We start from the raw sequence: 15,945 nt of genomic DNA, 5'->3' as shown, positions 1-15,945 counted from the left end.
CAAGAAAGTTCTGAATAGCTAGGGTAGTTGAATTCTTAAATCTCATTATCCATATAATTACCAAAACTCATTTATATATTAATATATAAGTGTAAGATGATTTATTTGATTCAAAATCACAACTTAAGCCTCCAATCTTTCTAAATAAAATGACCAAGCTGGAAACAATTTTCAGGGTGTGATATTTGCTCTGGATTTTAAACTGCTTTCGGTCAATCTGTGCTAACTTCTCTATTTTCATCTACCAGATAGCCCAGTTTAACATAAAGTATTTTGAAATACTGAATAAAGTTCCACTTGAAGGTTATTTGTTTATATAAACTGAAAGCTGACCTTAGACATTATGAGATTCTGTGCAGATTGTGAGGTGGCGGATAAAAACTAAAAATCTTGAACATTACTTATTCAGCTGACCAATTTATGCATTAAATAAAAAAATGTTTGTCATAAGTTAAATATAGATACAATCAATTACTAGTAACAGTTATCAATTTCATAGATAACAATAAATCATGTTGATCTAAATAATCCACATATTAATTTCAAAAAAAAAAAAAAAATTCAGTAAATGAAAATAATTTTTGTTAAATGAAGTTTACCATACATCAAGTGATACTGTCTAGAAATAAATATTATAAAACATTTTTCTTCTGAATTTAAAATTCAATTTTGTCTGAACAGCAATGTAAACTGTATTATTAGTGTATTGCAATATTCATTTCTAATAACTCTAAGTCAGAAAAATCAGGCAGGAAATAAAGAACTTTAAAGAATGTATTGAAACTGGTTCTTGAAAATTTTCTAACATTGAAATATCTGGGTAGATTTTGCTTATATTTCTCCAAGTCAGTAAAATCTGTGTCAAATTTTTTCAAAGTGCAAATATTCCTGCTTCCACCCTGACTTTTACCAAAATGAAGACGGTGTCAGGGTAGAAAAACTTGAATTCCCATGTGAGATTTCTTGAAAATTCAGGGTCCATGTCTATTTCACCCTGATTTTGCCAATTCTGGTTCAAAACAGGCCTGAATCTGTCCTGTTTTTCATAAAAGCCATGCTGATTTTTCGTAAATTAATTAGCATGAATCTAAAGGCATGCTTCTTTAAATAAAGATGAACTTTTTATTATGCAGGTTGAGGTTCATGACAACTTGCCTACCAGATTCTGTTATAAAAGAAGCAATTGATGAAGTTGGCTGTGAATTTGCTGGAGAATTGTATAAGACAGGTGTTTTGAGTCAAAGGGTAAGAATGAATGGCCAATATTCACAATGATGTTAAGCTTTCAGTTCTGGCATGATTGTTTAAACAGTTAAAAGGACACTTTTCCATTCTGTTACAGTTGCATTTTATAAATTATTTGAGCCATGTCACGACAAAACCAACATAATGGGTTTGCCACCAGCATGGATCAAGACCAGCCTGTGCATCGGCGCAGTCTGATCAGGATCCATGCTGTTGGCTTACAAACCCTATAACAAGTAGAGAAACTAATGAGAACAGCATGGATCCTGATCAGACTGCACGGATGCGCAAGCTGGTCTAGATCCATGCTGGTCGCACACCCATTATGTTGGTTTTGTGTTGACGCGGCTCATTTGTATTTAGAAAAAAAAATTGAAAGCAGTTTGCCTATGAATTAACTACTGAGTTTTTCTATATAAAGGAGCTCCTGACTGAGGTCAATTAAAAGCCTAAAAATATAAACTTTGAAAATCTTACATAGATAAACTAGAGCACTTAAAACAGAAAATATGAAAAAGATAGCATGGAAATAATACTTGGAATCCTGTATTTAGTTACTAATTCTTAGCCCAATCCAAGATAGCAGCATTTAATGCACTTTTCAATTTTAGAACTTTCTGCATGCACAATACAGATTATTCTGGATAAACATGCTGAGAAATGATCTGAAATTTTACACATAAATTATTGGTATAGACCTTCATCAAATGGTATGCAGATCCTACAAATGGTATTTCCAGTTTCATCATGTCATGTCATTAAAGGTCACTGGAAATCCTTCATCTCACAAACATATTCCTTTTTATATGCCCGAAAGAATTTCTGTTATACCCTCCATCTGTCGTCCGTCAGTACCCTCCATCTGTCCGTCCGTCAGAGCAAACATATGATTATTATGAGCTTCTTCCATAGTTAAATAAAGAACAAAAACTCATAAAATTCAAATTAAGAGCTATTTTTTTGTACCAACTTTTGATGTTTATGAGGCAAATCAGCTCATAAACACCACCTGGACCAACGTCCATAAGCAAAACCACCTGGACCAACGTCCATAAGCAAAATAAGCTCATAAAAAACAAAAGAAATAGCTCTTAATTTGAATTTTGTGAGTTTTTGTTCTTTATTTAACTACGGAATGAAGCTCATAATAATCAACTGTTTGCTTGTCCATCCATTAGCAATTTGGTTTCCTGAACATAACTTAAGTTTCATTTGGCCCACAATATTCAAACTTCATAGGATGATTGTCCATATTGGGAAGAAGACCCCTTTGATTTTGGGGTCATAAGGTCAAAGGGGAAGGTCACTATGACCTTAAAACTGAAAACAAGTTCCGGAGCATAACTTAAGTTCTATTTGGCCTACAGTGTTCAAACTTCATAGGATGATGGTCCATATTGGGTAGAAGACCCCTAGTGATTTTGGGATCACAAGGTCAAAGGTCAAGGCCACTATTAATTAGAAATTGAAAACAGTTTCTTGAGCATAACTTAAGTTCTATTTGGCCCACAGTGTTCAAACTTCATAGGATGATTGTCCATATTGGGAAAAAGACCCCTATCGATTTTGGGGTCATAAGGTCAAAGGTCAAGGTCACTTACTTTGAAATTGAAAACAGTTTCTTGAGCATAACTTAAGTTCCATTTAGCCCACAATATTCAAACTTCATAGGATGATTGTCCATATTGGATAGAAGACCCCTATTGATTTTTGGGTCACAAGGTCAAGGTCACCTTTACCTTAAAACTAAAAACAGTTTTCGGAACATAACTTAAGTATCATTTGGCCTTATGTGTTTAAACTTCATAGTATGATTGTCCATATTGGGTAGAAGACCCTTAATGATTTTTGGGTCACAAGGTCAAAGGTCAAGGGGACTATTACCTTAGAACTGAAAACAGTTTCTGGGGTATAACTTAAGTTCCATTTGGACCACAATATTGAAACTTCAAAGGAGGATTGTTATTTGAAGGAGGTAATACTTTATTTAATTCCAATGTCTTACAATTGCTTTATTTAAAAAAAAGAAAAAGAACTTTCGGGCATATAATGCTCTGCCTAGCGGTGCTCTTGTTTTCCTCATGATATTCCCTGGCAAGACAGTTTTTTTTTAGATTCATAGTAAACTTGGCCACAGTGTATCAAGATGGAAAGTTTTAATAATATTTTCAAAAATGTCTTTATATGTACAATGTATGGCACTACAATATCTTTTTGAATAAACAATGATCATCAAAGAAATCTAATTCATCGTGTTGCACAGGTGCAAACTAAGGTATTAATATGGTGAATGATGGGTGGCGCATGGGTGGAGAAAATCTTTTCATAACATTTTTCTCAGCAACTAATTATCACAGCCTCTTGTGATTTGTGATATTGGTATACAGCAATAACATGTGGTCCCATACTGTTGGATTCAATTTCAGGACTTCCCCTCATCCACTTCTTGTTTAGTTAACTTTGTTTAATTTTCTACATTAATGGTGAGTGGAAGTAAATTTTCATAACATCACAGCCTCATGATATTTGATATACAAATGCAACCTGGCAATTTCTTTCTTTGACCTCTGCCTTTTCCCTTTTATCAAGTCCAAATCGATGTTTCAGTTTTCTGATATGGTATTAATCATTGTTTTATTTTGATGAATAAAAATTACTAACAAAGGATATTTGATGAAAAAAAAAATTTGGAGAAAAAAAATCATGTTATTTTGTTTTCTAATTTCTAGCTTGTGCAATACTCTTCAAAAAAATGCTTGTCAACACCTCCTGAACCTGACCAGGTCACATGTGCAAGTCTAGAATCCGACTATGGACCTTATCTGACACAAATGAAAAGAAGTTTTTTCAAACGACTTCCACAAGGAGTTATGTGTGATGCAAAATGTATGGAGCTGTTTAAATCAATAGCAGAGTTTCCCAAAGATGTCGTAAGAAACTTCATATATAATAGTTAAAAATTACATTGGCAATGTTTTTAGCTAAAAAAATATCTTCACACAAAATGCGCAGAAATGAGGATAAGTGATTGCATGTCATTTGTCAGTATTCATAATTTCTTTCAAACATCTCTTAAATTATGTGGTAGATTTTAACTAGGTCCAGTGACATTATGATAAATGAACCGCACCATGACAAAACCAACATAATGGGTTTTGCGACCAGCATGGATCCAGACCAGCCTGCGCATCTGCACAGTCTGATCAGGATCCATGCTGTTTGCTATCAGTTTCTCTACTTGTTATAGGGTTTGTAAGCGAACAGCATGGATCCTGATTAGACTGCGCGGATGCGTAGGCAGCAGTCTGGATCCATGCTGGTCGCAAACCCATTATGTTGGTTTGGTCATGGCGCGGCTCAAATATTCTTTTTTGATGTATGTTTAAAAGTTTTTGGTATATTTTGTTAAAAGGAATATTTCATTATATTTTTACATATATGAAAGTAAAGCATTTTTACATTGCTATCATTTGGGTTTTTTTTGCTTGTTTTTTCATGAATAGATGAAGTATATCATAAAGACATGTTTTAAAGATAGCACAATCTCTAGTGATGATGTTAAAAACTTGGGAGGTTCAATCACAGACCTACCTTTAGCCAAATTTAACCAGATCAATGCTGCTGATCTTGAAACAAATATAAAATCAATCAAAACAGACTTGAAAGCTGGGAAAAAACAACGTGGTAGAAAGGCTGTGTTGAAAAAACTTGCCAAAAAGGTTTGTAGCATTTTATTCTGATGAGACTGCTTTTGACATAATGTGATGTTATAATGATATGCGGGTTATTAAGACAGTTTTTGCATACATTTATAATAACCTTAGTGTGTTCAGAGTGTCAGATATATCTGCAACGTTTATTCATGTCAGAACAACGTTGCTCAACACTAGATTGCTAGCATTATCCTGATGTGTGTACTTTCTGGAAAACCGACACGACCCATGGGTCTTGTCAAAAAAGTTCCACTAAAGGTTCAATTCAGGAGGATAATGTGGCCAAGCACGTAAGCCCACTAAATGTAATAAATGTGGACCATTATATATATAGTCTTTTAATTAAGATAAAGATAAAGAAGGAAAAGAAACACCATTTATATTTAACACTTTATTTAACTTACATAAATTGTCCCGATGCTAGTTAAATTAATAAGTACATCAAATGCAATAAAATCCCTAAAGACGTTTGATGCACCCATTGTCCCAATTAATTGTCATTTAATCCGCTGATAAACACTTCAAATTAACTGACCGCCGTCAATTTCTTTACTTGACCGCATCACTTCAAACATATCATTTCACAGTTTGTGATTTTAACGCGTGTCAAATTACACGATCACCGCTAATTAGTAAACAATCGATAGGGAAATTAAATCTTCCTGCAGGGTAAACATTCTCGATTTACAATGTATTTCACACCTTTCGATATTTCCGGATTTTGGAGGTGAAATTGCATTGATTTGACTCTAATTTTACAAAAATATCGTCCGGAATTCAGAATTTAGAAGTTCCGGAATTCAGAAGTATTATATAAATAGAAAATAGAAGGGAAAAAATCGGGACCGAAAAAAATGTTCGGTTTCTAGAAGTTTCCGGATTTCAGAAGTTCCGGAATTCGGAAGTTACACTGTACTGTTCTGTTACATTTTAGATGATTTTATTCTTCATATTCTAATTGTCACAAACATTGGAATTGATTATATAGTTAAAAAAAAACTTGCTCCGTACCTTTGTTGGATGATAGTCTGTTCTAGGTATTCTGCTTATTCTTGTTATATTTTACTAAATGTATATAAAGGTTTAATATATGCAGTGAAACATTTTATAGGTTTTTATCATGGTTACAATATTATCAGTACTGTAGAAAGAGCCTGGTCTATCCTTGTGGCAACAGCTAACCACTTTAGGTTCCAGCAGGCTATTATGATGAAATATAGCCTAGCTATTGTTGTACTTCGCTTTTTCAGATGATAGATGATGGAAAACTTTCAAATTTGATTGATTCAAAGGAAATTATGAAGGAGATTTCTCTGAAAGATTTAAAGACTTCTCTCTCACAGTCCGACAATATTATTGAAGCTCTTGGCATTAACAAAACACAAGACAGTTTGGGATTTACTAATGCACAGGTATAGTATGTTAATTTTCTCTTAAAGTGAAAGGGGCAATAATAAAAAACCTATTTTACTAGTTAAAAGTTTGGCTTGAGTAAAGTATGGCCAGGCTTTATTATAATGATTTTCTCAATTGCTCAGTATTTTTATTATGATTCCTCACAATTATTAACTTGGAATAAAAAAAATTCTATTCAAGGCTCTAGTACTGGCAGGTGTGGGTTCATATAATTTTATTTAGAACACCTGTATATTACCTATGTAGATTTAACTATATACTTTCAATAATGTATTTTCAACTCTTTATTGGCCTTAACATTTATGTCAGCTCTAAATCAAATCTCAGGACTTCATTGGTCAATGAACTTTATGTACAGGTTTCTGACCAATCAAATACCCAAGATTTGAGTTTGAGCTTGGAACATTCTTAATAAACAACCTTGGATCCTGGTGTGTGTTTCTTGTCAAGTCAAGCATTGTAATTCAAGCTGTTAGTCTATACTGCATCATGAGCATATACAAAAGACGATTAGGGTTACACACAAATTTAAAGGTTTATTTGTGTGAATTGAGTTTTTTGCCTTTGTGCATTGAGGAGCATTAGAAACCCTTTACATAAGAACTTTATACTTTTTAATGCAAAAAAAAAGAGTATTTCTTTTTAATCATTCATTCAGATATTTAATTTTGTGCCATATTTATCTTTTTTCACTTTTTGTTCTTCAGATTTTTTTCTTTTTGTTCTTCAGAAAAAATGGGTGGTGAAACAAGTTGTGAAGAAAAAACAAGCAAGTGGTTTCACATTGGAAGATATACAGTAAAAACTTTAATTATTATTATCTTATTTTTTTCTATAATTTTCAATGCCTATAATAGTTTTACTTGTTTATTAAAAGTGCCCCTGCTTTTTGCTAGTTTTCTTTTATGTTAATTTCTAAGTTTACTCTTGGTACTTTTTCAGACTGCTGGAGTACCAGTATAAGTATTATTCTATCACTCCACGTGATTTTGTCACTAGACAAAGAAGGCAAAAACCGGTGTTAAACTGCCAATAAACACTGGCCTATGGCCTTCGTGGTCAATTCCTATGTATCAAAACTCCAAACTGGTGTTAAATAGCCGATATACACCTCTCAGGCCGATGTTATTTCTTAAGCATAAGTTTTTTTTGTCATCATTTTTTTATGTAAACTTAGATGAATATAGGCCTTTTTATCAGATAGAAGTCTGGTATGCATGAGCTTATTTATGACTTATGAAAAAATAACTCCTCTCTACTTTTTCACAGTATTTTTTTTTTAAAATTACTAACATTACATATTTAGATTTTTTACACTTGCAGAAGTTATATTTAGAAAAAACTTATTTTTGAATTTTAACTTGCATTTTGTGAGATTTGAGCACTGAAGGTTACACATAACAGTGTTTAGGACAAAGAAAGGATAAAATTAATTATGATATAACCTGTGTCAGTCTTTCTTTAATCTTTATGGTACCAAGTATCTTAAATAGATTTGTCAATTTTACAAGCTGAAAAATTACCCCCTAACATTTTAAAGGAACTTTTCATGAGAAGTATTGCCTGAATAGCAGAAACAGTATTTACCATGATCACACGGCACATTTTTTCCAGCTGAGCGTGGTCTTTTTTGGTCGCATTGGTAGATTCATTTCTCGCTAGCAGACTAACAGTTGAGAGCAATTATTTCAGGGCTTTGATGGTAACAACTAAAGGCTGTAGATAAAATGATGTAGTTTGAAAATGTTAATAAATCATAATCTGATTGCCATATAACTTCTGATGTAATTAAGAATTAGAAGTTTATCTTAAAAAATGTTATCAACTTGTTTCACAAGAAGAGAACAAAATGTAAGTTTTGATTTTGTAGGGAAATGAAATCACTTGTGACGGGGCTTTTGTCATCACATATCAAGAAGATTGGTGAGGCCCATAGTGAGGATACCCAGGGAATGACATTTGCTGTAGCAATGTGTGCTTACTCTAATTGGCCAAGAAAATCAGTATGTTCTTAAGAGTATATATCAAACTGATTAAATGTCCATGATTCTAAATTCTTAATTGTATCAAAGAAATGAGATAAATGGAAGGCACAAAGAAGTGGAGATTATAACATACTACCTTTCATGCCCCTTGGTCAGTCCATTGTACAGATCCTGTTTGACTATGCTTTGACTTACCATTCTTAGATTTGGCATAGATGTTGGTCATGACTAGCAGATAACCCCTTTAGATTTTGAGGCCAGGGAGACTTTGATCATAAATAGTTTGTCCATTTGATAACTTGAGGAACCACTGGTCTACAGTCGTACTAATTGGTGGGAAGCTTGATCTGGACCTGACAATTTTAAACATTGGACTGCTGAAATTGTGTTTTAGATTTTCTTTGAACTTGGACCAGTCCATTCAAAGTTGAAGGGATTTCATTATTAGAGCCTGGTCAGACTATACAGATGTACAGCTGGCTTATGCAAATGGCTTATTATGCTTATCACTAGGTAATAGGTTAGTTAAGAGACGCCCATGTTACACAGTTATCATCTGTGTAATTTTAGAGGGAATTGCATGGTTTACAAGCATCTCTTGTTAAAATTATGAAGTTTGAACAAAAATTATAGTTGCTTAGATGGCAGTTTGAAAATTGTCATCTCAGAGACTGCCATTGATTGGTGTAAATAATGTTATGCTCCTGCATTGTGAAGATATACATTTAAAAATACATGTACAAGGTCATTGGACTTCACAGAATGGGCACACATCCCTAAAGTGCACAGTTTTTTAAACAGTTTTAAGTATTGAGCATGACTAAATTGTAATGAATATATAATTCGTACATTTCAGTTGGAAGCTATAAGCAAGTATCTTATACAGACAAGCCTGGAAGTACGAAATGCTGCTGACCCAATGTCTACCTTGACTAATGTTGAGGTGCAAAGTCTTGGCTGCCAGTGTTTGTTAAACTTGAAGTAAGTCTGTTTTTAACTTTGACTGTATTTTAAGTCACACAGTTAATTTTTGAAAACATAATCTGCCTTCAAGTTCTTCAAGTTCTTCTAGAAAGCATTCTTTTTTGACCAATCATTTTCATTGTTATACAGGACATCTGTGATTCTACCCTGATTTGTTCACTGCGGAAATCACATTTTTATGTAACTTCAGGTTTTGATAAAGCTTTTGAGTAATACATTATTTTTCCTTTTTATATGCCCGAAAGAATTTCGACATATTATGTTATACCCCCTGGCGTCCGTCCGTCCGTCCGTCCGTTAGCAATTTGGTTTCCGGAGCATAACTTAAGTTCCATTTGGCCCACAATATTCAAACTTCATAGGATGATTGTCCATATTGAGTAGAAGACCTCTATTGATTTTGGGGTCATAAGGTCAAAGGTCAAGGTCACTATGACCCCTTAAAACTGAAAACGTTTAGCAATTTGGTTTCCGGAGCATAACTTAAGTTCCATTTGGCCCACAATATTCAAACTTCATAGGATGATTGTCCATATGGGGTAGAAGACCCCTATTGATTTTGGGGTCATAAGGTCAAAGGTCAAGGTCACTATGACCTTTAAAACTGAAAACAGTTTCCGGAGCATAACTTTTAAGTTCCATTTTGGCCCACAGTGTTCAAACATCATAGGATGATTGTCCATATTTGGTAAGAAGACCCCTATTGATTTTTGGGGTCCACAAGGTCAAAGGTCAAGGTCACTATGACCTTAAAACTGAAAACAGTTTCCGGAGCATAACTTAAGTTCCATTTGTCCTACAGTGTTCAAACTTCATAGGATGATTGTCCATATTTGGGAAGAAGACCCCTTTAGATTTTAGGTCACAGGTCAAAGGTCAAGGTCACTATGACCTTAAAACTGAAAACAGTTTTCCGGAGCATAACTTAAGTTCCATTTGGCACACAGTAGTTCAAACTTCAATAGGATGATTGACGATATTGGGTAGAAGACCCCTATTTGATTTTGGGTTCACAAGGTCAAAGGTCAAGGTCACTATTACCTTAGAACTGAAAACAGTTTTCCGGAGCATAACTTAAGTTCTATTTGGCCCACAGTGTTCAAACTTCATAGGATTATTGTCCATATTGGTAGAAGACCCCTATTGATTTTGGGGTCACAAGGTCAAAGGTCAAGGTCACTATTACTTAGAAATTGAAAACAGTTTCTTGAGCATAACTTTAGTTCCATTTAGCCCACAATATTCAAACTTCATAGGATGATTGTCCATATTGGGTAGAAGACCCTATTGATTTTGGGGTCACAAGGTCAAGGCCACTATTACCTTAAAACTGAAAACAGTTTTCGGAATATAACTTAAGTATCATTTGGCCTACTATGTTTAAACTTCAAAGTATGATTGTCCATATTGGGTTAAAGACCCCTCATGATTTTGGGGTCACAAGGTCAAAGGTCAAGGTCACTTTTACCTTAGAATTGAAAACAGTTTCTGGGACATAACTTAAAAGTTCCATTTGGACCACAATATTGAAACTGCAAAGGAGGATTGTTATTTGAAGGAGGTAATACTTTATTTTAGTCCCATGTCTTACAAATGCTTCATCTTTACTAAAAAAAAAAAACACTTTCGGGCATATAATGCTCCGCCTAGCGGTGCTCTTGTTTTTTATTCATAAAATGTTACAGTGATTATTGAAATATTGCTTACTATATTATAGTACATCAGAGTATGAGAATATGGACAAGGAAGTGTGCTCAGCTGTGTGTATGAAGATCGGCTATTGTGATGCATTCAGATGTTTGAATCCTATAAGGAGGAACAATGTGCTGCAGGCTTGTTTAAAATGCAAGGTACAATCCAGAAAAATTGCTTTATTATATGATCCTTGATTATACTCTATATAGATAATAATATATGCATGCAAGAGATTTTTTTTTTTGTATCCTTAAGTGTGAGATTCATCTGTGAATCATATGGTTTCTCAAACATGTCTAGGGCCATCCATAAAAAATTGTTTGTTAGTCCCCTACCGGTTTACCGGAGGGGACTTTAGGTTTACCCTCCGTCCGTCCGTCAGTCCGTCCGTCCACAAAACTGGATCCGCAATAACGCAAAAAGTACTTAAAATATTTTAATGAAACTTGGTATATGGATAGATGGCAGTATGGAGATTATGCAAGTCTTTTTCTTTTCTTCCTATGTTGAAAATTCTGGTTGCTATGGCAACAAATAGACTGAAAATATGGCAAATTTTACACATAACCTGGATCCCGCGATAACGCAAAAAGTACTGAAAATATTTTTATGAAACTTGATATATGGATAGATGGCAGTATGGAGATTATGCACGTTTTTTTCTTTTCTTCCTATGTTGAAAATTCTGGTTGCTATGGCAACAAATAGACTGAAAATATGGCAAATTTTACACATAACCTGGATCCAGTGATAACACAAAAAGTACTGAAAATATTTTTTTGAAATTTGACATATGGGTAGATGGCAGTATGGAAATTATGCACATCCTTTTCTTATCTTCCTATGTTGAAAATTCTGGTTGCTATGGCAACAAATAGTCTGAATTTCAAGATTTCTGATTCTATTTTTTAATTTTTTTCACTATAAGTTCTTTATTTCTTAAGGTATTTTCTTCAAACTTTAAATATAAGTTGCTTGTCATCAACCATATCATATGTGACCAGGTTTACAACTCTAGCACAAAATTTATCAGAATTACCTCCCTTGAACTTAAAATTTTCATGAAAAAAACATTGTTTTTTTTTAATAACTTCTTTTTCTGAATGTATCTACTTCAAACTTCATATAAATGTTTCTTATTATCACTCAACATTTGTGAGTGTTCAATACTCTAGCAAGACTATTTCCAGAATTATGCCCCTTTTGAACTTGAGAAATTGGTAATTTTTACTCCAACTTCTTCAATCATGATAGGATTTAAAAAAATGTTATATTTTGATAACAGGGATGTTTAAAAAATAACTTTAGAGTGCCCTTCAGTCCGTCTGTCTGTTCATAAAAACTGTTTCCTGTGATTACTTTTAAAGAACTTTTTCAACAAATTTACTTAAAATAGGAACATAAGTGAATGGCCAATGGCCCTTCAGAATGTTGCTTGGGCTCTTACCGGTAGGGGACTTATGGATTGCTTGCAATACTATGATAATTGCTTGTTTGTAGTGCTCCGACCGACCCATGAAAATGGCCCGGACTCTAAAATTTTTTTATACCTTCGAGGATTTTTTTTTTTTTTTTTGAGATCATTATGTGCCCATTCTGTTAAAAAGAACTTTCTCCAATAACTTTTCAGACAAATTTTGAACTGAGAACTAGAAGAGTAAAATAATTCTATTCCAAAACCAAAATAAACGCACGCTTTTCATGGATATTTTGCCAAACTTTGACCCCTAACATCGGCGATTTCACATTCGCCAGAAACCTTAAAATTCGCGAAGGGCATACAAATTCTCAGTTTCCAAGCCAAACATGTGCATGAATAAATCTTTTGTTAATTATTTAACATTATATCTATAAAAGTCGATCCCGTTTTGAAGATATTAGCTAAAATAATTGCCGATCGGATGAATCTCTTACACACTGTGTGAATTTAGCTGTACTCGATTTTCCTATTCATTCCACTAAATGCTGCATATATATACGTACATGGTACAGTTTATGGAAATGATGCCCTCTTCAAGGTATTTTTACAAATATAAAGTTTTCGTCTGGACATATTAAACCAGACTAAAATTCGATTTATTTTTAGTATAAAAGTAAAAAAAGGATTGCAACTTTGTTATGTGAAAATGGACAGAAATGGTACCCTCATGAAAGTTTTTTTTACATGAGTTGACAAATCTAACTTGAATACAATTTGATTTTTTTTTTTGGTATAAAAGTGAAAAAAAAATGCAACCTTGCTTCAAAGATAATATACATACATGTACATTAATGAATGTTAAAATGGATTACCCTCCGTAACCATAGGCCACCACTGCATACATATATTTTTACACAAAATAATACGAGAAGAACTTTATTGTTGACATAAATTAATTTAAATCATTTTGCCATTCATGATTGTCAAAAAATGAGGTTACACTAAAACTTGTTGAAAAAACAAGTTAATTGATAAAATTTTCGCGGGAAAATCGCTGGAAATTTATGGGTCTTTTCCCGATACTTTTAAATAAGTTAAATACAGTATACCTGGGTTTTTAGCTCACCTGAGCATATGCTCAGGGTGAGCTATTAGGATCACTCTTCGTCCGTCGTCCGGTGTCCGTCGTACGTCGTCCGTTGTCCGTTCACACTTTTCAAACGACATCTCCTCTGAAACCATAAGGCAGATCATAATGAAACTTCACAGGGATGTTCCTTGTGTGAAGCCTTAACAAAGTTGTTCAAAGAATTCCATTCCATGCAGAACTCTGGTTGCCATGGCAACCAAAAGAAAAAACTTTAAACATCTTCTTCTAGAAAACCCAAAGAGCTAGAGCTTAGATATTTGGTATGAAACATCTTCTAGTGAGTGTCTACCAAGATTGTTCAAATAAAAGCCCTGGGGTCAAAATTGGCCCCGCCCCAGGGGGTCATTGATTTTCCCTATATGCATATAGTAAAAACTTTAAAAAATCTTCTTTTAAAGAACCCAAAGAGCTAGACCTAAGATATTAAGCATGAAACATCTTCTAATGAGTGTCTACCAAGATTGTTCAAATAAAAGCCCTGGGGTCAAAATTGGCCCCGCCCCAGGGGGTCATTGATTTTCCTTATATGCATATAGTAAAAACTTAAAAAAATCTTCTTCTAAAAAACCCAAAGAGCTAGAGCTTAGATATTTGGCATTAAACATGTTCTAATGGATGTCTACCAAGTTTGTTCAAATAAAAGCCCTGGGGTCAAAATTGGCCCCGCCCCAGGGGGTCATTGATTTTCCCTATATGCATATAGTAAAAACTTAAAAAAATCTTCTTTTAAAGAACCCAAAGAGCTAGACCTAAGATATTAAGCATGAAACATCTTCTAATGAGTGTCTACCAAGATTGTTCAAATAAAAGCCCTGGGGTCAAAATTGGCCCCGCCCCAGGGGGTCATTGATTTTCCTTATATGCATATAGTAAAAACTTAAAAAAATCTTCTTCTAAAAAACCCAAAGAGCTAGAGCTTAGATATTTGGCATGAAACATGTTCTAATGGATGTCTACCAAGTTTGTTCAAATAAAAGCCCTGGGGTCAAAATTGGCCCCGCCCCAGGGGGTAATTGATTTTCCCTATATGCATATAGTAAAAACTTAAAAAAATCGTCTTTTAAAGAACCAAAAGAGCTAGACCTAAGATATTAAGCATGAAACATCTTCTAATAAGTGTCTACCAAGATTGTTCAAATAAAAGCCCTGGGGTCAAAATTGGCTCCGCCCCAGGGGGTCATTGATTTTTCCTATATGCATATAGTAAAAACTTTAAAAAATCTTCTTTTAAAGAACCCAAAGAGCTAGACCTAAGATATTAAGCATAAAACATCTTCTAATAAGTCAGTGTTCAATCTAGAGCGCGCCATTGCGCCATTGACCCCCTGAAAAGACCGCCGGCGCAAAAAAATTCAACTGTGGGCCCGATGGGCGCACTCATAGAAAATGCCCTAAATGACATTAGAATGCTTTCTTAAACCTGAATTTAAGTACATAAAAAAAGTTTCTTGTGAATAATATCACAGATTTATATTACATCCGTGATAATATTAATAAATACTGAATTCAAAACTGAAGTTTGTATAGAAAAACAGGAGCATGTTGGTAAGATAGTTACCGCACTTGGTAACCTTCGCTACGCTCCCTCGGCCGGGGTCTGTAAATACTATCTTGACTTTTTCTTCGTACCGTAACTATTACTTACTTTTGAGTCACAGTTTATATAAACAAAACAAATCGTCACAGATAATCCAATACGTGCGCGTAGTTATAGTTTTTTCACGGTCAAAACAAATAAATATGTCATAACTTTCCGGTGGAAAAAAAACTATATATTTGTGTAAAGTGCGAGATAGTTATAGAGAAGTGTGCATAAATTATTACGAACACGCCTTCATCCAATTAAAAAGTCTTAAAGATGGAGCTAATCAAACACGATTGGCTAGGGGGTGTCTGACAATTGAGTAAATAAACTTTGATTGGTCTTTGGCTGGTCGGCGCTAAAACATTGTGCATATCATTAATCAATACACGTGACGTAAGAACTGCTGCCCTGACAAAAGATCAAAGGTACCGGTATGTCAATATACATTGTCTTAGCACCTGTTGACACTTAGTTTTTCGTTTGGATATATTGAGAAGGGTAAATGTTTTTAGCGACTATTGTAAGTTTATAGTCTTCATCAACAAAGCTAATTGGGAAATATGATTTTCTTTTATATACATTTTGTATCGGGCGCTGATTAAAAAACTGAACATTATTATCAAATATCCATGGTAACATTAAAATAAGATTAATATGTTTCTTTGAACATTATGTCATCGTTTCTTTACCAATCAGTTCTTAAAATTGAGCCTGTATCAACGCTAACAGAACTCTCAAAAATGGTCAAAATA

The 15,945-nt window shown here is 33.9% G+C and overlaps 1 protein-coding gene across 2 annotated transcripts in view; it reads left to right on the top strand.

The window, feature by feature from the left end:
- LOC132716131 (uncharacterized) overlaps positions 1 to 15,945 on the top strand; it is an 86,850-nt gene that overhangs the window by 39,823 nt on the left and 31,082 nt on the right. For both annotated transcript variants that reach the window (XM_060699314.1, XM_060699323.1), the window contains exons 17-24: positions 1,134 to 1,245; positions 3,975 to 4,175; positions 4,749 to 4,964; positions 6,209 to 6,370; positions 7,105 to 7,172; positions 8,245 to 8,377; positions 9,216 to 9,340; positions 11,061 to 11,193. In XM_060699314.1, the coding sequence (XP_060555297.1) occupies positions 1,134 to 1,245; positions 3,975 to 4,175; positions 4,749 to 4,964; positions 6,209 to 6,370; positions 7,105 to 7,172; positions 8,245 to 8,377; positions 9,216 to 9,340; positions 11,061 to 11,193 (1,150 nt within the window). The remainder of the gene's footprint in view (positions 1 to 1,133; positions 1,246 to 3,974; positions 4,176 to 4,748; positions 4,965 to 6,208; positions 6,371 to 7,104; positions 7,173 to 8,244; positions 8,378 to 9,215; positions 9,341 to 11,060; positions 11,194 to 15,945) is intronic.

Source organism: Ruditapes philippinarum, unplaced genomic scaffold, assembly GCF_026571515.1.
Source record: "Ruditapes philippinarum isolate M1 unplaced genomic scaffold, ASM2657151v2 ctg1806_1_1_1_1, whole genome shotgun sequence".
Lineage (NCBI taxonomy): Eukaryota > Metazoa > Mollusca > Bivalvia > Venerida > Veneridae > Ruditapes > Ruditapes philippinarum.
Note: the sequence above shows the minus strand (reverse complement) of the source record. Positions and strands in the feature narration are given on the sequence as shown.